The following is a 23,517-nucleotide window of genomic DNA, read 5'->3' on the forward strand; positions in this document are numbered from 1 at the left end:
CTGGGAGGCGGAGGTTGCAGTGAGCCAAGATTGTGCCATTGCACTCTAGCCTGGGTGACAAGAGTGAAACTCTGTCTCAAAAAAAAAAAAAAAAAAATGGGACTTCAGTGATAGTCTTTTCATTCGGCACATATTAATTAATTTCTTATTGTTAGCCAACATTGGTAAACAAGAGAGACATATTCTATAAACCAACCAGTTTATTGGTTTTAAGATAGATATTGTATCAGTAATTATAGAAACAAATCCATCACAATTTATGGGAAGGTGTCAGGGAAGATTTCCTGGGGAACTAAGTGATTTTTAAGCTAAGTGAGTGAATAGGAACTATCTAGATGCTGGGGAAATAAAAAGAAGAGCATGCTATGCAGATAGAAGAGCATGCTATGCAGATGGGAAGGAATTCAGAGGGGTGTGGGAAAGGGTTTTGGCAAGTCTGAGGCCCTGGGTAGACCAGATGCCAAGAGTGTAGAGAGCACAGGGCAAGGCGTGTTTAATGCAGAATGATGTGGACCACATAAAAGTGTCACAGTTGTGCAAGGGCAGCTAATAAGGAGAAGGCTAAAATGATACTTGTGTTTTACAAAGTTCCTTTTGATGGCAGTAGGTAGAATGATTTAGAGCCAAAAGGACTGGTCATTAGGAGACAAGCTTGGATCTATGGCAGAATGTGGTAGCTTGGACTAGATGGGGAAAGGATTTGAGAGCAATGGATCGTATAGAACCATTGAGAAGAGAAAAGGAGGAGTCAGAGGTGGCTTTTTGGTTTCCTCTTTGAACAAGTGAGAGATGGACCTGAAAGAAGAGCAGGTATTGGCACGGGGAAGGTGATAGTTCAGTTCTGGCCATGGTGGATTTCAGGTACTGGATGGCTGAATCTAGCAGCCTAAAGGGGTGGAGGATTCAAATGGGGAGGATGAGGATGAGGAGATAATCTCAGCAAGAGGTGGCCTTAGACAAGAAATGAATGGAGATGCTTTGGGGAGAAAATGTACAATGTATTAATCATGCACCGTCTTTGGGGCCCCTAGGGGATCTTATGGAATCTCTAGTCACATCTACATTGTTCCCAACTTATTTATGGTGTGGCTGTGCTTTGGTAGAAGAGAGTGGAATGTCAGGAAATGATTACTCCTGTTTGTTTCTGGGTTGGCACAGCTTAAGTCCTGGAGTTACAAAAGGATCAGATAAATATACATACATTAATTAAAACAAAGTGCAAAGTTGATAAGCAAAACTTAATGATATAAATAAATAAAAATATAAAATGGTTGCACAAGTTTATGTAAGATATGATAGCTTTGTTATTATTGGAAAAGCATCCCTTAAAATGACCCTGGGTCTGTTTGAGGGTTGAGTTTACCTGTTACTCTTGAATTTAGTCGTACAACCTATGAGAGGACTCAAGCAATAATAGCTCATCAACTCATGGCCTGTCGTGGAAGAGATCTGCACGTGTTTTCACTCTATCCGTGAATATGTTCATTTTGTGCCCTTTACACTGACTGATTAAATGCCTGGTACAGCCATGGATACTAGGAAAATTAAGTTTTAAAAAACCAGCATTTTGATCCATTTCCTGATTTGATGTTGTTGTAGTTGTGCATTTTTATCCAAGTCATTCACTTAACAAAATAAATTATAAATTATTTTCCTGAATTATTTTTGACCCATCAAAGTTGTCTTAATTTTGACAATATTTTATTACAGGTGATTATGTTGTCATGACTATATATTTTGAATTGAGTAGAAGAATGGGATACTTCACTATTCAGACATACATTCCTTGTATACTGACTGTGGTTTTATCTTGGGTGTCATTTTGGATCAAAAAAGATGCTACACCAGCAAGGACAGCATTAGGTGAGTTTCAAAAAATCTCTTCCATAAATTTGCGTAATTTTAATATAGAAGCATTCATAAAAAATACCTTCAATGTAAAAGACTATTTAAATGTGAATGATCTCATTTGAGGGTGTCTTGGACCGTGCTTAGAATTTTCTCTTAAGAAGCCAAGCAAGACTGTTCTTTCTCACAATGGGATTCTATGTGCGTCACTTAAATCAAGATGGGGTAGGAGATTCACAGTAAATCCATTGTGATAGTATCCTGTATCACAGGCTGATATGATCACAAAAACACAGGCACATCCCAGAACCTGTCAAATTAAAAGTCCCCCTATGTTAATGTCAGGAAACAGAATTTGCCACACACCTCTGAGGACTGAAGATATAGTATTGGTAAAAATAGTTGATCAATAATTGAAGCTCTGCTTGTTTATAGCAACTTTACCAGCAAATGAGAAAATGATCATTCTTTTCAGCTGTGAGCACACACTAAAACTCAGTCTTTTCATGAACTTTTCTCTGGTTCCCAAAATCTTCTTAATAAAACACTAACTTTCAGTAGTTTTAGAACTGTGCAACATGTATTATGTCAGTTTTTCTTTCTGACAGGAATTTTGCTTAACTTTCGATGTTTTGATTTTTCAAAGGCAGGTAATATATAAGACTGAATATAGAGATGGTTTTCCCCTAAAAAAAGTTCCTATAGAAAAGAGGAAGCTGCCTCAGTTTCAAATTTCTGCAACATCTCTCATATTTGCATTGTTATTTCTCTGTGTTTTTTAAATTTGTTTGTTCAAGAACAAAGCACTGGGCCTGGGTAGACCAGATGCCAAGAGATTAATTAGCCTGTAATATCCTCTATCTATACTAGTTTTGCATGCTTATAGAAAATACATGGTAGAATTATAGGCAAATCAACACAGATTTAGTGACTAACCCTTGGGGTTATGGCTTCATAGTTACATATATTAGATGTCACTGTACACGAGACATCTAAAGATAAGCTTCAAAGTAATGTTAATATATAACTATGTTTGTACAACTTGAGACTATGAAAATCCTACAGAGAATAGTTGTTCTGGGCTCAAGACACAGAAGCTAGAATTTCATGGTGCAGTCAGATAATAAATTTATAGCCAGAAGAATTGAGGAACTTTATTAACAATAAGATGTTTAGTTTAGAAACCAAAAAGTCTGTGCCTAGAAATAAAGGGGGTACTCTAGATGTCCTTTAATGAAGCCTGAACCAAGCAATAACAAGATCAAGGAGAACCATCAGTAAATTAACTGTTTGTCAGAAGAATTCAAAGGGCTTCTTAAAAAGATAATATAGTGCAGACTCTTTACATTATAAGGAGTTATAATAAGAACATATTAGACATTCTAAGATGTAGAAAAATGTTGCCCATGATTACAAAGAAAGAAGGATTAAATAAAAAGCAAAGAGAAGTCTATTGCTGACTCAGTAGGCATGGACTTTAACTATAGCTATTATAACAATGAAGACTTAAAGGACAGTATGATTTTAATTAATGAATAGATGGGTTATCTCATCACAGAAAGTATATAAAAAGAAATTCTAGAATGAAATGTATAATATCTTGATTGAAAAATTCACTAACTAGACTTAAGAGCAGATTGAAGATGGCAGAAATAAAAGTTTATATAAAATTGAAGACCACCAGATGAAATTTATCTAATCTGAAGAACAAAGGAATAAAAAGATTAAAAAGAAAGAAGTCCCAGTGATCTGTGATACAATATGAATATGCATAACATAACTATAACTGACTATAACTGAGGTGATAGTTAAAATCAGAATAAGAAGAGAAAAAGAATGAGGACAAATATTTTTGAAAATGTGTGGTTAAGAAATTCCAATGTTTGGTGAAAAACATCAGCCTACAAATTCAAATAGCTTAGTGAGATACAAGCAAGATAAATACAAGGAAAACCATCATAGTTCAAATGATGACAATCAAAAATAAACAGAATACTTGAAAGAAGATAAATAAAAATGTCCTGTCATGTGGATGAGCAAAAATATGACTGACTGATTCTTCATGTGCAATAATGGAGACCAGAAGATAATTAATTGCCATCTTTAAAGTATTGAAATTCTATATCCAGAGAAAATATACTTCAAAAATTTCATCAGAATGAAGATTTTTTTAGATAAACAAAATCTGTGCTAATTTGTCACAGAAAATCTAAAACCATAGTGAAAATTCTAAAGCAAGCTAATTAGGTTAATAGAAATAATAAATAGAAAAATGGATTTACAAGAAGTAATGAAAAACATCAGAAATGGTAAGTATGTGGTAAAGTTAAAAAAAGCTAGTTTTCTATTTTTATTCTTTCAATTAAAGTCAAAATAATAATATTGCAAGATGTGACTTATGACGTAAGAAAAAATAAAATATAAGCCATAAATAGCAATGAGGTTGGGGGACATATGGAACTATGTTCCTATGTGGTATAAAAATGAGTGAAGTAATTCTAAAAAAATTCTAAGTAGATATGTTAAGAAATCTTATTGTAATCTGTTAAAATGTATGAAAATATAATAAAAACCATAGCTAAGAATTCAATGTAGAAATAAATAGGAGCATATGATAATAATAAAAGGATAAATTCAACCGAAAGACAAGACATTCATAAATGTGCCTGTACCTAGTATTAGAGCTTCATATTAAAAACAACAAAAACTGAGAAGAGGATAAATTTTTAAAATCAATCACAGTTTGATATTTAAATATACTTCTATCAGCAGTGTACACAAACAAGCACATTTGTCCACTTATTTAAGTGATTAAACCAGTCAACAAACAAAAAGCCAGTAAAGGAATGGAAGATCTGAACAACAATATCAATGTCTCTGAGCTACTGGATATTATAGAACTCTGCACCTAATAATTACATCATGCAAGTGAATTTCAATATCCACCTCCTGCTATACACAAAATATTACTTAAAATGGATTATACTCAAATGGTAAAACTAGAAATGTTAAATTTCTAGAAAAATGTTAGGATTATAATATTAGATTAGATGAAGATTTCTCAGACCAGAAAGTGAATCTTAGGTGAGGAAAACTTTCAAACATTTCTGACATGAAAACACACTTGAATAGATATTTCATGTTATTAGATAAAATGAAACATGAAGATTTGTGGTTTTGTATTTATATAACATAAATACATTTTTTCCAATGAATAGCATCTTTCTCCTCTTTTTATGCATTTGATGTGCAGAAATTTTAATTTAACTTATTAATCTTTATATTAATTTTTTGTTCTAAATATGTTGTAAGTATGGTTACTTTAAAGATTTTCTATATAATATTTTAGTCTGATAAAATTGTACCAGAAATGTGCAGGATACAATAAAATATCACTCATCATATCAAAAAGAAAATGCCAATATCAAGATGACACAGTTGTTAGAATTATCTGACTAGGATTTTAAAATATCAGTCGTAAATGTGCTTCAATGAGCAAATGCACACTTGCTTCAACTAAATGAAAAAATAGAAAAGCTCCACAAAGAAATAGAGGATATAAAGAACTCAGTGAAATTTTTAGAACTGAAAAATACAATGCCAAAATGAAAAACTCACTGGATGTGCTTAACAAAAGAAGATAAGACAGAGGAAAGAATCAGTGAACCATGAGATAGAACAACAAAAATTAGCCAATCTGAGAACAGAGAGGAAATATATTGAAAAAAATAATAATCAACTGAGTTTAGGGATATCTCCAAATGTTGACACAAATGTTGGAGAGGGAAATGATCCAACATCTCTGTCATTGAAGTTCCAGAAAAAGAGAAACAAAATGGAGCTAAAAAAAAAGTATTTAAAGAAACAATGGATAAAAAATTCTCAAATTTAGGTGGAGCCAAGATGGCCGAATAGGAACAGCTCCAGTCTACAGCTCCCAGCGTGAGCGACGCAGAAGATGGGTGATTTCTGCATTTCCATCTGAGGTACCGGGTTCATCTCACTAGGGAGTGCCAAACAGTGGGTGCAGGACAGTCAGTGCAGCGCACCGTGCGCGAGCCAAAGCAGGGCGAGGCATTGCCTCACTTGGGAAGCACAAGGGGTCAGGGAGTTCCCTTTCCTAGTCAAAGAAAGGGGTAACAGACGGCACCTGGAAAATCGGGTCACTCCCACCCTAATACTGCACTTTTCCAATGGGCTTGGAAAACGGCACACCAGGAGATTGTGCCCCGCACCTGGATCGGAGGGTCCTACGCCCACGAGGTCTCGCTGATTGCTAGCACAGCAGTCTGAGATCAAACTGCAAGGGAGCAGTGAGGCTGGGGGAGGGGCGCCCGCCATTGCCCAGGCTTGCTTAGGTAAGCAAAGCAGCTAGGAAGCGCGAACTGGGTAGGGACCACCACAGCTCAAGAAGGCCTGCTTGCCTCTATAGGCTCCACCTCTGGGGGCAGGGCACAGACAAACAAAAAGACAGCAGGAACCTCTGCAGTCTTAAATGTCCCTGTCTGACAGCTTTGAAGAGAGTAGTGGTTCTCCCAGCACGCAGCTGGAGATCTGAGAATGGGCAGACTGCCTCCTAAAGTGGGTCCCTGACCCCAAAACAGCCTAACTGGGAGGCACCCCCCAGTAGGGACAGACTGACACCTCACTCGGCCAGGTACTCCTCTTAGACAAAACTTCCAGAGAAACAATCAGACAGCTGAATTTGTGGTTCACAAAAATCCACTGTTCTGCAGCCATCGCTGCTGACACCCAGCAAAACAGGGTCTGGAGTGGAACTCTAGCAAACTCCAACACACGTATAGCTGAGGGTCCTGTCTGGTAGAAGGAAAACTAACAAACAGAAAGGACACCCACACCAAAAACTCATCTGTACATCACCATCATCAAAGACCAAAAGTAGATAAAACCACAAAGATGGGGAAAAAACAGAGCAGAAAAACTGGAAATTCTAAAAAGCAGAGCAGCTCTCCTCCTCCAAAGGAATGCAGTTCCTCACCAGCAACAGAGCAAAGCTGGACAGAGAATGACTTTGACGAGTTGAGAGAAGAAGGCTTCGGACAATCAAACTACTCCGCGCTATGGGAGGAAATTCAAACCAATGGCAAGGAAGTTAAAAACTTTGAAAAAAAAATAGATGAATGCATAACTAAGATAACCAATGCAGAGAAGGGCTTAAAGGAGCTGATGGAGCTGAAAGCCAAGTTTCGAGAACTACATGAAGATTGCAGAAGTCTCGGTAACCAATGCGATCAACTAGAAGAAAGGGTATCAGCAATGGAAGATGAAATGAATGAAATGAAGCGAGAAGAGAAGTTTAGAGAAAAAAGAATAAAAAGAAATGAACAAAGCCTCCAAGAAATATGGGACTATGTGAAAAGACCAAACCTACGTCTGATTGGTATACCTGAAAGTGACGGGGAGAATGGAACCAAGTTGGAAAACACTCTGCAAGATATTATCCAGGAGAACTTCCCCAATCTAGCAAAGCAGGCCAACATTCAGATTCAGGAAATACAGAGAATGCCACAAAGATACTCCTCGAGAAGAGGAACTCCAAGACACATAATTGTCAGATTCACCAAAGTTGAAATGAAGGAAAAAATGTTAAGGGCAGCCAGAGAGAAAGGTCGGGTTACCCACAAAGGGAAGCCCATCAGACTAACAGCTGATCTCTCGGCAGAAACTCTACAAGCCAGAAGAGAGTGGGGGCCAATATTCAACATTCTCAAAGAAAAGAATTTTCAACCCAGAATTTCATATCCAGCCAAACTAAGCTTCATAAGTGAAGGAGAAATAAAATACTTTACAGACAAGCAAATGCTGAGAGATTTTGTCACCACCAGGCCTGCCCTAAAAGAGCTCCTGAAGGAAGCACTAAACATGGAAAGAAACAACCGGTACCAGAAATTGCAAAAACATGCCAAATTGTAAAGACCATTAAGACTAGGAAGAAACTGCATCAACTAACGAGCAAAATAACCGATTAACATCATAATGACAGGATCAAATTCACACATAACCATATTAACTTTAAATGTAAATGGGCTAAATGCTCCAATTAAAAGACACAGACTGGCAAATTGGATAAGGAGTCAAGACCCATCAGTGTGCTGTATTCAGGAAACCCATCTCACGTGCAGAGACACACATAGACTCAAAATAAAGGGATGGAGGAAGATCTACCAAGCAAATGGAAAACAAAAAAAGGCAGGGGTTGCAATCCTGATAAAATAGACTTTAAACCAACAAAGATCAAAAGAGACAAAGAAGGCCATTACATAATGGTAAAGGGATCAATTCAACAAGAAGAGCTAACTTTCCTAAATATATATGCACCCAATACAGGAGCACCCAGATTCATAAAGCAAGTCCTGAGTGACCTACAAAGAGACTTAAACTCCCACACAATAATAATAGGAGATTTTAACACCCTACTATCAACATCAGACAGATCAACAACACAGAAAGTTAACAAGGATATCCAGGAATTGAACTTAGCTCTGCACCAAGCAGACCTAATAGACATCTACAGAACTCTACACCCCAAATCAACAGAATATACACTTTTTTCAGCACCACACCACACCTATTCCAAAATTGACCACATAGTTGGAAGTAAAGCTCTCCTCAGCAAATGTAAAAGAACAGAAATTATAACAAACTGTCTCTCAGACCACAGTGCAATCAAACTAGAACTCAGGATCAAGAAACTCACTCGAAACTGCTCAACTACATGGAAACTGAACAACCTGCTCCTGAATGACTACTGGGTACATAACGAAATGAAGGCAGAAATAAAGATGTTCTTTGAAACCAACGAGAACAAAGACACAACATACCAGAATCTCTGAGACACATTCACAGCAGTGTGTAGAGGGAAATTTATAGCACTAAATGCCCACAAGAGAAAGCAGGAAAGATCCAAAATTGACACCCTAACATCACAAAAGAACTAGAGAAGCAAGAGCAAACACATTGAAAAGCTAACAGAAGGCAAGAAATAACTAAGATCAGAGGAGAACTGAAGGAAATAGAGACACAAAAAACCCTTCAAAAAATTAATGAATCCAGGAGCTAGTTTTTTCAAAAGATCAACAAATTGATAGACCGCTAGCAAGACTAATAAAGAATAAAAGAGAGAAGAATGAAATAGATGCAATGAAAAATGGTAAAGGGGATATCACCACTGATCCCACAGAAATACAATCTACCATCAGAGAATACTACAAACAGCTCTATGCAAATAAACTAGAAAATCTAGAAGAAATGGATAAATTCCTTGACAAATACACCCTCCCAAGACTAAACCAGGAAGGAGTTGAATCTCTGAATAGACCAATAACAGGCTCTGAAATTGTGGCAATAATCAATAGCTTACCAACAAAAAAGAGTCCAGGACCTGATGGATTCACAGCCGAATTCTACCAGAGGTACAAGGAGGAACTGGTACCATTCCTTCTGAAACTATTCCAATCCAAAGAAAAAGAGGGAATCCTCCCTAACACATTTTATGAGGCCAGCATCATTCTGATACCAAAGCCGGGCAGAGAAACAACGAGAAAAGAGAATTTCAGACCAATATCCTTGATGAACATTGATGCAAAAATCCTCAATAAAATACTGGCAAGCTGAATCCAGCAGCACATCGAAAAGCCTATCCACCATGATCAAGTGGGCTTCATCCCTGGGATGCAAGGCTGGTTCAACATAAGCAAATCAATAAATGTAATCCGGCATATAAACAGAACCAAAAACGAAAACCACATGATTATCTCAATAGATGCAGAAAAGGCCTTTAACAAAATTCAACCCTTCATGCTAAAAACTGTCAATAAATCAGGTATTGATGGGACGTATCTCAAAATCATAAGAGCTATCTATGACAAACCCGCAGCCAATATCATACTGAATGGGCAAAAACTGGAAACATTCCCTTTGAAAACTGGCACAAGACAGGGATGCCCTCTCTCACCACTCCTATTCAACATAGTGCTGGAAGTTCTGGACAGGGCAATCAGGCAGGAGAAGGAAATATAGGGTATTCAATCAGGAAAAGAGGAAGTCAAATTGTCCCTGTTTGCAGATGATATGATTGTATATCTAGAAAACCTCATTGTCTCAGCCCAAAATCTCCTGAAGCTGATAAGCAACTTCAGCAAAGTCTTAGGATACAAAATCAATGTACAAAAATCACAAGCATTCTTGTATACCAATCACGGACAAACAGAGAGCCAAATCATGAGTGAACTCCCATTCACAATTGCTTCAAAGAGAATAAAATACCTAGGAATCCAACTTACAAGGGATGTGAAGGACGTCTTCAATGAGAGCTACAAACCACTGCTCAATGAAATAAAAGAGGATACAAACAAATGGAAGAACATTCCATGCTCATGGGTTGGAAGAATCAATATCATGAAAATGGCCATACTGCCCAAGGTAATTTATAGATTCAGTGCCATCCCCATCAAGCTACCAATGACTTTCTTCACAGAATTGGAAAAAACTACTTTAAAGTTCATATGGAACCAAAAAAGATCCCACATCGCCAAGTCAATCCTAAGCCAAAAGAACAAAGCTGGAGGCATCGCACTACCTGACTTCAGACTGTACTACAAAGCTACAGTAACCAAAACAGCATGGTACTGGTACAACAACAGAGACATAGATCAATGGATCAGAACAGAGCCCTCAGAAATAATGCCGCATATCTACAACTATCTGATCTTTGACAAACCTGACAAAAACAAGCAATGGGAAAAGGATTCCCTATTTAATAAATGGTGCTGGGAAAACTGGCTAGCCATATGTAGAAAGCTGAAACTGGATCCCTTCCTTACACCTTATACAAAAATTAATTCAAGATGGATTAAAGACTTACATGTTAGACCTAAAACCATAAAAACCCTAGAAGAAAACCTAGGCAATACCAATTAAGACATAGGCATGGGCTAGGACTTCATGTCTAAAACACCAAAAGCAATGGCAACAAAAGCCAAAATTGAAGAATGGGATCTAATTAAACTAAAGAGCTTCTGCACAGCAAAAGAAACTACCATCAGAGTGAACAGGCAACCTACAGAATGGGAGAAAATTTTCGCAACCTACTCATCTGACAAAGGGCTAATATCCAGAATCTACAATGAACTCAAACAAATTTACAAGAAAAAAACAAACAACTCCATCAAAAAGTGGGCAAAGGACATGAACAGACACGTCTCAAAAGAAGACATTTATGCAGCCAAAAAAACACATGAAAAAATGCTCATCATCACTGGCCATCAGAGAAATGCAAATCAAAACCACAATGAGATACCATCTCACATCAGTTAGAATGGTGATCATTAAAAAGTCAGGAAACAACAGGTGCTGGAGAGGATGTGGAGAAATAGGAACACTTTTACACTGTTGGTGGGACTATAAACTAGTTCAACCATTGTGGAAGTCAGTGTGGCGATTCCTCAGGGATCTAGAACTAGAAATACCATTTGACCCAGCCATCCCATTACTGGGTATATACCCAAAGGACTATAAATCATGCTGCTATAAAGACACATGCACACGTATGTTTGTTGCGGCACTATTCACAATAGCAAAGACTTGGAACCAACCCAAATGTCCAACAACGATAGACTGGATTAAGAAAATGTGGCACATATACACCATGGAATACTATGCAGCCATAAAAAATGATGAGTTCATGTCCTTTGTAGGGACATGGATGAAACTGGAAACCATCATTCTCAGTAAACTATTGCAAGGACAAAAAACCAAACACCACATGTTCTCACTCATAGGTGGGAATTGAACAATGAGAACACATGGACACAGGAAGGGGAACATCACACTCTGGGGACTGTTGTGGGGTGGGAGGAGGGGGGAGGGACAGCATTAGGAGATATACCTAATGCTAAATGACGAGTTAATGGGTGCAGCACACCAACATGGCACATGTATACATATGTAACAAACCTGCACATTGTGCACATGTACCCTAAAACTTAAAGTATAATAATAATAATAATAATAATAATAATAATAAAATAAATAAAAATGAAAAATGTTCTATTGGATCCTATGTTCACTATCTGGGTGACAGGATCTATAGAAGCCCAAACTTCAGCATTATGCAAAATACCCTTGTAACAGACCTGCACATGTACCCCCTAAATCTAAAACAAAAATGGAATTTAATAAAAAAAAAATTCTCGAACTTGCCAAAAGGCATAAATCTAGAGATCCACGAAGCTGTATTAATCCCAAATAGGTTAAATCCAAAGAATGTTAGGTAAAGACACATCATAATCAAACTCTAAAAAATGGAAGAAAAATTCTTGAGAGTAGCAAAGAAACGTCACCTTGCCTATATAGAAAAAACAAATTGAATGACAATGGATTTCTCATCCAAACCAAGGAGGCAAGGAGGAAGTGGCACAGCATTTTTTAATGCTGAATGGAAATAATAGTCAACCCAGAATTCTATATCCAATGAGAGTATCATTTAAGGATAAAGGAGAAATCCATTCTCGGACAAAGTAGAACAAAGAGAATTTGTCACTAGCAGATGTCCCCTAAATTGATGGCTAACAGAATTTCTTGAAATAGAAAATGATAATAAATTTTTAACAAAAGAAATGAAGAAAAAAATACAGAAAATGAAAATATGGGCAAGTAAAATGGACTTTCCTTTGTCTTTTGAGTTTTCTAAATTACAATGGTTGAAGCAAAAAATCATAATGCTACTTGATGTAATTACTAAACTAATTAAAGGAAATATTTAAGACAATTATATTAAAATCAAGGAAGAGTAAGGGGAAATAAAGTTTCTACATTTCATTCAAACTGGTAAAATGTTAAATATGATAAATTATGTATTTATAATACTGGAGGAACCACTAAAAAGGCTATAAAGAGTGACGTGCTTCAAAAACACTGTAGGATAAAGCAAAATCAAATTCTAAAATATGTTGAGATAACCCATGGGAAGGCGGGAAAAAGAAAACAAGATGTTATAAAGGAACAAACAAACAGGAAACACAATATAAAATGGGAGAGTTACATCTTAAATATTAATAACTACATTCAATGTAAATTGCTGGAACATACCAGTAAAAAAAACAGAAATTAGCAGAGAGGATTAAAAAAATAAAGCATGATCCAGCTACAATGTGTCTCCAAGAAAGTCACTTGAAATAGGGTGATACTGTTACACTGACATGAATGTTCATGTAATCACCAAGAACTGGAAAGAACCAAAATATCCCTCAACAAGTGAAAGGCTAACGAAACTATGGAACACCCAAACCGTGAAATACTACTCAGCAGTAGGAAAGAACAAACTATTGATGAAGCAGCAATTTAAATGTGTCAAGGGCATTGTGCTGAATGAAAAAAAAAAAAAGCCAACATCAAAACGTGTTATTTTAGTTTGTGTTTAAATTAGGAGGTTTACTTCTGACTGTAGTAAGATGCCAGGATTTATATTCACTCATCCCTCCAAAGCCAAGAAGAAAGTTGTTCTAGGATTCTGTGAGACCAGAATCATCCCCAAAGCATCCTATGTGTACTAGATTCAGCTGAGATAACCTTCCGGAACTCCTTTGTGCTTTCCCCGAAGAGGAAGTCACGCCAACAGGTGTTTTTGCAGAGCACTTTTCCTTACTAGGTAGCTTAGATCCCTGAACTAAATAGAAATGCCTAAGGCTTATTTTTCTTCAGCACTGTATAGTTTCAGGGTGGGGGTGGAAGTGGGGAGGATAAAGCACATGGCCACTGTCTACATCTGGAATACAGGCCACTCATGACAACTGATGGACAAGGTCTATGGAAATTGAAGACACAAACAGTTTGTATTTTTATTGAAATAAAAACTAAGATTTTGAACTTCTTAGAAATGATGTGGTCACATTTTTAAAAGTTGAATTGGATGTTTATTAAAAGAGGATAATGGCTTCCAGCTTCATCCATGTCCCTGCAAAGGACATGATCTCATTCTTTTTTATGGCTGCATAGTATTCCCTGGGGGAGAACATTAGGGAAAAGAGCTAATGCATGCTGGGCTTAATACCTAGGTGATGGGTTGATAGGTGCAGCAAATCACCATGGCACACGTTTATCTATGTAATAAACATGCACATTCTGTACATGTTCCATAGAATTTAAAAAATATAAATAAAATAAAATAATTTTTTCAAAAGAGCTTTGTCCATAAAACTACATCTGACATAAGTATAGACTTTTCCAGTTTACACAGCATTTTTACATGAAATTTTACCACCTGTATTAAAGAGTGCCTGGCATTCTATTTTCACTGCACAAGTTAAGGCAACTGATTCAAAGATGGTAAGTGACTCCTCATGGCCAAATGCTGAGAAGGCCCAGAGCAAGGTGGAGGGCTTGGATTTTCAGGTGATATTCTTTACACCTCTACAAGCTGTCCACCCCGTGCTTTGAGACCCATTCTCCACCGGGCCCTGGCAGAACTGCCCTGAGCAGGTGCAGGGAGGAACTAAACAGAGGCTTTGTTGCTGCAGCAAAGGTGGAAAGTAATGTGTCCTCATCTGTCCTGTGTACCTATCCTCTGACTAGTACTGCGATGCAGATATTTTACTCTAGCCCCATTGAGCTACAGAGGTGGTGACTGTTAAAATTCAGATTCCTGTAATTCTGGGGCCCATGAATCTGGGGTCACTAACCTTCCCTGTCTAGTAGTTCTGACAGGTCCTGATTTCTTGGGGAGACCCGGGAGAGTCAGTCTTAGCCTATTTCACATGATAATCGCTCTTCTTCATTTTATTCTTATGTTCAATAGTCTCCATGTCTTTTTTCATTTTTCCCTTCTAAGCTATCCATCTCATGTGTGTCTGTGTCTCTTTTCTGAATGTTTTCCACAATATTTGATTAAACATCCAGTGTTGACCCATGCATATGAAATAGTCGAAGTCAAACCAACATTGAGTATTACCAATTAATTGATTCATTCGATGTAAAGCATTCATTTAAATGCCTCAAATGTGCTAGCATCCGTGCTGGGGGACAGGCAAACAAAGACAAGTAAGAGACTGTTTTTGTCTTAAAGACCACACAATCTATCTAGGAGACAGATATGTAAAGACATATGCGATTCCCAGTGATAATGAAAACAAAAAAAGCTGAGATACATAGAAGGTACAGGGATACTGCAGATGTGCATGTTGTCAGCTCTGCCTGGAGGGCAAGAGTGGTGCTGGAGCCGGGTCTTCAAGAATAGTGAGGGTTTTCAAACTGGGGAGGTGAGAAGAAGTCAGAAATAAAAGGATTTAGCTGGGCAGAAGTGTGAGATGTGGAACAGCAGGGAATATATAGGACTGCAAAAAGAGCGTCTATGTTAAAAATTGCTTAAAAGGCAAAATGTCCAACAATGAGAGAGAATTACTGAATGAGTTGAAAGGTGTTTATTTGATTCAGGCACTTTAATGTTATTGTGAAGACTATAATTAGAAATTTCATTGAAACATTGCTTCTAAAATTGTATGGATATTAAAATTCAAAGTAACATTACATGAGGTATGCAGCATCAGGGATTCCTGTAAGGCAGCCGTGCTGGGGTGGAGGGATGTGGGTGACCGTCTGGGATTCCTGTTGCGTGTTGCACCCTTTTACAACATGCTATCTGTCCCCTGTTCAGGTATCACCACGGTGCTGACCATGACCACCCTGAGCACCATTGCCAGGAATTCCTTGCCACGCGTGTCCTACGTGACCGCCATGGACCTCTTTGTGACCGTGTGCTTCCTGTTTGTCTTCGCGGCGCTGATGGAGTATGCTACCCTCAACTACTATTCCAGCTGTAGAAAACCGACCACCACGAAGAAGACAACATCGGTGAGCTGCAGTAGCAAAGGTTCTCCGGGAGGTAATGGGGGCGCTGTTTGAGATGAGTGTGTGCTTAAATGCTGTTGTATTCCTAAGGATCGTATAAAGCATGATTTAAATACCCAATTCAACAAGACTTTTCAAAACCAGACAGGGATTCTGAAGATGTGAATGTGACTCTAAAACATCTCTGGTGTCACCTACCAGTGAGGTGGTTTGGTTTAGTCATACCCTAAAGATTGCTCTTAAGAGTGATCTTAGATGCAAATGTTCATGACAGTTTCCTAGTTATTTTTTCTTCTTTTCTTTTAGTTACTACATCCAGATTCCTCAAGATGGATTCCTGAGCGAATAAGCCTACAAGCCCCCTCCGTATGTATAGCATTGCAGGTGCCAATATTTCTGAGAACTTTCACTAAACTAAGATTGCATTTGAAAGATAGATTGCTGTTGATGCATGCGTGTATTGAAGACCAATGAGTGATGCACATGCTGACTTCAAAAATGTGTTTAGTGTTAGGTTAAAAATCCAACTTTGACAATTTGGAAATTAGAGGAGAAAAGTAATCATAATCCTTCTACATGGGGATTAATGTATGGCATATATAGTTCTGACTCTTAGCCATTCAAATAATATAGGTACATGCATTTTAGCAAAACTGAATTATGATCTTTATATTGTTTTATAGCCTCTTTTATAACTCAAAAATATGTACTTATATGTACTTGTTTTGTGCCACAAATATTATTTTATAGGATCATTTTAATGATCATATCATACGCTCATGATTGATGCACAAGCAATCTTGGCAGGACACTGACTGGGCTTATCCACATTTTTCACTTGCATTTACATCCTTATCACTACCAGTTTACTTGGTTATAAATTCCTAGGAGCAGAATGTTTGGGCAGAGGGGTCACATGGTCTTTGCCAAATGGCACTCCACCAGCTCTATCAGCAATTCCAGACACCTCATCCCCAACTTTCCCTGCGTTATTTGATAGTCAAGCAGGAATACGAGCTCTGCAGACTTTTCTCATTGGCATTTCTTTGACTATTGACAATATTGTCACTCTCTTATTTTTGATTTGCATTTCCATTTTTGTGAATTGCTTTTGAATATTTTTAAACTTTCGTTAGTATTTTAAAGTAGCAATCTGACAGTGGTGTATATGTTACATATTATATAAATTATATTTTATAAAATATATAATTTATATAGTCACATATAGGATATATTCATGATATTAATGTTTGTCATGTAGTTTTTATTCCAACTTGAATTGGCAGCATTGCCACTATTCTATTTTGTGCCTTTCTCTATGCAGATTATTTTGTTTCATGTGGTCAAATCTGTCAGTGTTTTCTTTTGTAGTTTCTGCTTCTTGTGTTCTGCTTTGGAAGGTCCTTCCTACCCTCAAAATGACATGACCCCACTCACTTTCTTTTGAGCACTATGCTTGACAATATGTTCTCTGTGCTTTCATGTATCAACTCACTTTATTCTCACAACAAACCTTTCTACAAATGAGGAAATTAGTGTGGATAAATTAAGCCCTGTAAATATTGACCAAGGTTTGACAATTTAAAAACAAATTTGTTACATTTAACTATTAACAAGTCTGAATTTATTTTGGCTAGAGGTTAGAGTGTAGTTTTATTGAAAAATCGAGAAAATATTTTTAAATTAATGATGTGAACTACAACTTTTATCATATAACAACTTTTATTTAAAATAATGATTTTTATTCCTTTATACATATGTATACTAATTACAATTTACTAATTAAATCGAATGTTTCAAGCCCACCTATAAGCCGCAGGTGGTTTGCTACTTGTTAATCAGGACCTCATATGCAGGGCCAGGTGGTTTGCTACTTGCTAATCAGGACCTCATATGCAGGGCCAGGTGGTTTGCTACTTGCTAATCAGGACCTCATATGCAGCGCACTTCCAGCCCATTGTCAGGAGACTACATAGTTGTCTGCACTCTGCAAGTGTGGATCATGATAGTTCTTCCAGAACGTTAGTGGGCAAATCACTGTTACAGCTGCGGGGAGCTACAGAGAACATACAGATTTTGCCAGCAAATGCTTCCAAATGGCGTGGGACCAAAACACAGAGAAGAGGGGAAGGGTGCACATCATTACACATAGCCAGGACCGGGGTGTTGAAAGAAGGAAAGAAACATTGACCTCTTTAGTACAGAAATGATGCTGCCAAAAGAAGAAAAAAATCCTTTAACACAGAGAGAAAAAGATATTATCACAAAATGAGCAGAAAATTAAAAAAAAATAAAAAGAGAAAGTGGGAAAGTTTAATGACCTTAAAGGAAGTACAAAGAGAAATAGCTCACAGACAGAAAGGGTGCCAGGCCTGGTGAGAAGACACAACCAGAGAGACCTGTAACAGGAATAAAGCTAAGCCGAAGAGAAAGGAAGTCTGTCCTCTGTTGAGTGCAAACTGTCAACTTCCCAACTCTACTCTGAAACATCGGTCTGCAGCCTTATGCTAGTGAAGGAGCCACCGTTACCAACACGAAGCAACAGAAATGAGCAGCCTCTGAGTGATGAGGGCCAGGGGCCAGGCTCCGTGAGAGTCACAGGTGTGGCCTGGGGCAAGCTGTTCCAATTGCTCTGTGCCCCTTTCCTAATGTGTCAAATGCAAGGCTGAGGAACTTCACATGTGCCCAGGAAGCACGGTGCTCCGAGACACTCATGGGGCTGCGCTATACACACAGACAAAAGAGGAGGGAGTCAGGGACCCAGCTGGGCCAAAGAGGACTTTGGGGAATCATTAATTAAAATCTCTATCTTGGGCACAGTTTGAAATTTTCATGACAAATGAAAAGGAGGCAAGTAAAGAAGTTCATAAGCTGTTTATGGTTCTTAACATCTTACATTTTGCTTCAAACTTATAAAATGGAATTTGTTTCACTTCAAAGCAGTGAACTATGATCACTATTGTAAATAACGATCTCCAGGTGTTTTTTGGTTCCCTAAATGAAGTGAAATGGAGGTTTCTCTTGCTCCAGAAACCACCCTGCTGTCCTGCCTGTGGCCTCCAAGGGTTGCCCTTTAGATCTCTGGTGAGCCATCCCCACATCAGCAGAGCCTTCTGCCTCCCAGTCTAAGTCAGAATCTTCCTGTGTGGCTGCCCTGCCTTGCAAACAGCCAGACTTCTCCTCTATGTCTCCGATAGCCCCCAGTTCCATCCACATAGCAAGGGACTACACAGAGGCATGAAGCAATGAGTGGATGAATGGCTGATCACTGTGAAAGCACACGTGTAAGAAACCTTTATTGCAATTGTTTGTTAATAAAGGCAGATCTTTCAACTGGAGGTTGTCAAAAAGAGGCAGATCCCTTCAATGCAGTGGGGTAGAGGCAGGGAACTGCTATGTTTTAGCAAACCCTTGGTGATGTTTACACCCACTCGGGACAAAAAACATTAACCTAGAAGAGACGTGTCCACATTAGGCCCATAGAGACAGCGGGACTTTTATTTCTGCCTACTCATCAGGATTGTGAAGGAGGAGGAGGGTGGGCAGCCAAACCATGAGGCCCCACTGGTAGCAGAGGGAGGTGGCCACACGTGTGAGGAGCAAGCAACGCCCTGTGAACATGTGGTCCAGGCCATCCTGCTAATTTAGGTCTGTCCTCACACACAGATGCTTCGCATTTACAAGAACCCACCAAAGGCTGCAAGTATTGTCTGAGTGCCTGATCGACACTTCCACCCCTCCCCAATTTATGACCCCATGACTATGAGCATGTCCAATCAAATTGAGGGCCAAAAGTAGGAGGGAAAGCAGTGCCATGTCTTCTTGGAATCGTATTTTTGGATGAAAGTATAAGAGGTTGTCACGATGCTTTCTAATGAATTCTGAATTGCCTCTGTCCCAGCAATGTGCCACACCCAGGCAAAGGCCCTCACCAGGAAGCCCACTGAGAAGGGTTGCCTCTCCACCTCCTCCTTGGTGTCAGCCTCCATGGCTGCCATTGGCATGCCCATCTCAGATCAACCAGCACAGATGAAACCAAAGCAGACAGGCAGACATGCTTTTTAGTTCTCTTCCATTATTCAGTCCAATTTAGAAATGTATCCCCTTAACGGAATTCAATGTAGTGCACACTTCATAGGTTTTTAGAAGAGCTCAGCCTCTGTCTGAAGAATTGACAAGTCTATTTGCAGCCATGTCTCAGGGTTAGGAATGATTCTTCTCATTTAGGAGTGAATAGTATGTTGTTCTCTCTCCTTTATCTGCCCCACTTGGACTTTTCCATTGCAGGAGGAGGGCTTGGGAGGTAGAAAAGCAAGCATCGTAGGTGGGCACATTTTTGGTTATGCTTCTTGAGATGGTAAGCAGTGTCCAGCCACCTCACACTGAAAGCTCACATTCACCAGAATCACATGGGACATGAAGATCCTCTCATCATTCCTGCAAGTCATACCTTTTACTATTCACTAATTAGAAAAAAGTAACATATTTGTCTCTCCCCACTTCAATATACATACTGTTTCACATTTAAGGGATAAATATATGTCCATACTTACTACAAATCCACAGAAAAATAGGCAGAATAGGGACTTCAAATGACTAATACACATTTGAAAATATGCTTAACCTTCTTCATTAATAATCCGGGAAATACAAGATTTGAAACTGCATGCAATTTTCCTTGCGTTAGAATTGCAAGGATTGAAAAGACTGGGGGTCTCCTCTCTCAGCTTTGGAGCCCCCCTCCCTCTGTCTCTGTACAGGAAAGCTTCTTCCTTTCTTCCTTCTTTCCTTTCTTCTTCCTTCCTTCTTGCCTGTTAAACTCTCTGCTCCTTAAAACAAAAAACAAAAAACAAAACAAAAAAGACCAACTCTCTCAACTCTCTCCAGCGTGGGGGTATAGTGGGGGATGGGCATGCCCATGCATCCTCTTTATCTATAGAAGACAGATGTAATATGGACCTACTGCTTCATACACCTCAGGGTGTTTTTATTGCATTTTACGATGGTTGTTGTGTCATTCTTCTTGCCTGCAGAACTATTCCCTCCTGGACATGAGGCCACCACCACCTGCAATGATCACTTTAAACAATTCCGTTTACTGGCAGGAATTTGAAGATACCTGTGTCTATGAGTGTCTGGATGGCAAAGACTGTCAGAGCTTCTTCTGCTGCTATGAAGAATGTAAATCAGGATCCTGGAGAAAAGGGCGTATTCACATAGACATCTTGGAGCTGGATTCGTACTCCCGGGTCTTTTTCCCCACGTCCTTCCTGCTCTTTAACCTGGTCTACTGGGTCGGATACTTGTATCTCTAAGTGTTGCTCAGAATGAAGAGTGAAAACCATTTGGTACATACTCGACCTTCCGTCGCCCCCAGACCAGTAGTGACCAATCGGGAGTAGCAAGGAAGGACACTGCTCAGTGTATCTTGTTATAAATGACCTTTCAGCAACACAGGAAGTACCCGGCAAAGGTTTCTATTATGTATTTTACACACACACATACATACATACACACACACACATGCTAATTGAGTTTTAAAGTAATATTCTTGCTAATCCCTACCGAATTGTAGCTTGGTGTTGTTTCTGGATGGTTTTTGGATGTTGGAAGCAGCTGCTGATTACCCTTGCAAAGAAATCTGTAAAATGTGCAAGTGAATTCTGAGATGCTCTCAGGCCCGTAGTCCTTCTGTATCTTTCCTTCACAGCCCTGGGTGTAGTAGCACTCACAATTGTTGAATCACCCCTGGCTGAGACCCACTCCTGCTGGCTCAGCCTGGGCTCTCTGTGCTCCAGTGTGAACAGCAGTGGGTTCCAACCCCAGTCTCCTTTCTCTGTGGCCTGTCTGGCTCCAGCACCATCGTCACTAGCTGGCACCCCTTTACCTAATAACCTCGTTCTAGGCCTGGGGAGAGTGCACTCGCATTGTCTACAGTTTCCATTGGAGGAGAAAATAAGATTTTCAAAATGCTCATGTTGTTGGGGTCAAAGATGATTATCTCTGAACATCAGAAGGTTATTACTTTATTCCAACTTACTGAGAGTCACCAATATTTGAACTTTGGGTTCTTGGACTAGTTCAACAACATTTCACCATAAGAGCTGTTTTTTACTAGACCAAGGCTCAACCCCAGAGTATGTGTCCAGCTTATGTTATTATGGGTTCAGTAATTGTCTTCATTTTGGAAAGAAAGGTATACAGTGAACACAACCTGTTATCTTTCACACCAGAGTGTGAAAGACATGTAGGTAAAATTTTATTTTTATTTTTATTTTATTTTTTTGAGACAGAGTCACGCTCTGTCACCTGGCCAGGCTGGAGTGCAGTGGCACGATCCCAGCTCACTGCAACCTCTGCCTCCCATGTTCAAGCGATTCTCCTGCCTCAGCTTCCTGAGTGGCTGGGACTACAGGCGTGCGCTACCACACCCGGCTAATTTTTTTATTTTATTTTATTTTTTAGTAGAGTCGGGGTTTCACCATGTTGGCCTGGCTGGTCTCGAACTCCTGACCTCAGGTGATCTGCCCGCCTCAGCCTCCCAAAGTGCTAGGATTACAGGCATGAGCCACCATGCCCAGCCAAAATTTAAAAAAAGAAAATTAGCGAATATTAATTTTCAACTCAAACCAACTTTAGATGCAAAAAAATGGGCAATGGTGATCATCAAGTACGTATTTTGATGAACAAGATTATTTTATACTTTGAAATTTGGATACATAGCAAAATCCCAAAGAAAAAATATCCCCCCAAATCAATACTCTTTTGATATTTTTATAACACAAAACCAACTTGCTTCTTGCTGTTAGTTCTTTGTTATAACTGGATGCCAGTGTGAACTGCAGAAGACTGTTTTGAAACTTCTCACCAATAGGCAAAACACAAGTCCTACCAGTTAGTTAATAATGCTTTGGCATTATTAAAATTTGGAAACAGAATCTCTGTGCTTCTCATCCTTCTCACACAGAAAACCGAATTCATTTCACCTAGAAACCATAATTTTAAAAATTGTCTATTGTGCATACCATAATTACTCAGAAAAGTAAAATATTTTGCAGAGAAAGTATAGAAAAGTATCAATTTCACAATATTTCCTGGATGTATGCCAGACACAGAAGAGGATGGGCACAGAAGAGGCCAGAAAAAGTGAAATTAGATTCATCTGCTTATTCCTATTAAGATTGTTGCATATTAAATGGATGCAAAGATATCGATATATGATGACTGAATTTCCAAAGATAGAGTCTATACAGCGTGAGACATTCAAACCCATTGTTTCTCTCCCTGTCAACTCTCTGTCTTTTGATTTGGTAGTTGCTACATAAGCCACAAGCCAATTGGCTTCAATTTAGCAAATTCGGTTTTAAAAATAAAAGAATATTTGTGGAGAAACAGGTTGAAAATATCGTCTTAGATGCAATGTCTCCTCTATTGGAGAATTTCACACTCTGGTACTCTAGTTCTGTCTGTCATGCATAAGCAACCCCCAGCCTTGGCAGAGGTATTCTGCAGGGACCCTGACCAAAGGAATCCAGGTCACACCACAGCACTGAGTGCCAAGGGAAGGTGGCCCAAGGGCAGTCTTAAGACACAATGTCCAACCTTATGAATGTGTAATTTCTAACAAGCTGAAGAACTGCAACCTGCTACATTGTAAAAGAAGTTCTGGAGAGAACTGAATTTTCTAGAAAAATTCTTATTGAGAGGAAAATAACCTAAAACAACTTTTTATAACATGGATTTGTTCAATTTTACCTTAAAAGAATTTTACTGATGCCTTGTGTTTCAAAACCACTCAACATTTGG

The 23,517-nt window shown here is 38.7% G+C and overlaps 1 protein-coding gene across 1 annotated transcript in view; it reads left to right on the top strand.

Annotated features, from left to right (window-relative positions):
• Positions 1–21,378, top strand: part of GABRG3 (gamma-aminobutyric acid type A receptor gamma3 subunit) — a 562,783-nt gene extending 541,405 nt beyond the window's left edge. The window contains exons 7-10 of the mRNA XM_003272775.2: positions 1,711–1,863; positions 15,518–15,714; positions 16,018–16,077; positions 20,745–21,378. Of these exons, the coding sequence (XP_003272823.1) occupies positions 1,711–1,863; positions 15,518–15,714; positions 16,018–16,077; positions 20,745–21,026 (692 nt within the window). The 3' untranslated portion in view covers positions 21,027–21,378. The remainder of the gene's footprint in view (positions 1–1,710; positions 1,864–15,517; positions 15,715–16,017; positions 16,078–20,744) is intronic.
• Positions 21,379–23,517: the final 2,139 nt, after the last annotated feature.

The sequence above is a fragment of the Nomascus leucogenys genome, chromosome 6, assembly GCF_006542625.1.
Source record: "Nomascus leucogenys isolate Asia chromosome 6, Asia_NLE_v1, whole genome shotgun sequence".
Lineage (NCBI taxonomy): Eukaryota > Metazoa > Chordata > Mammalia > Primates > Hylobatidae > Nomascus > Nomascus leucogenys.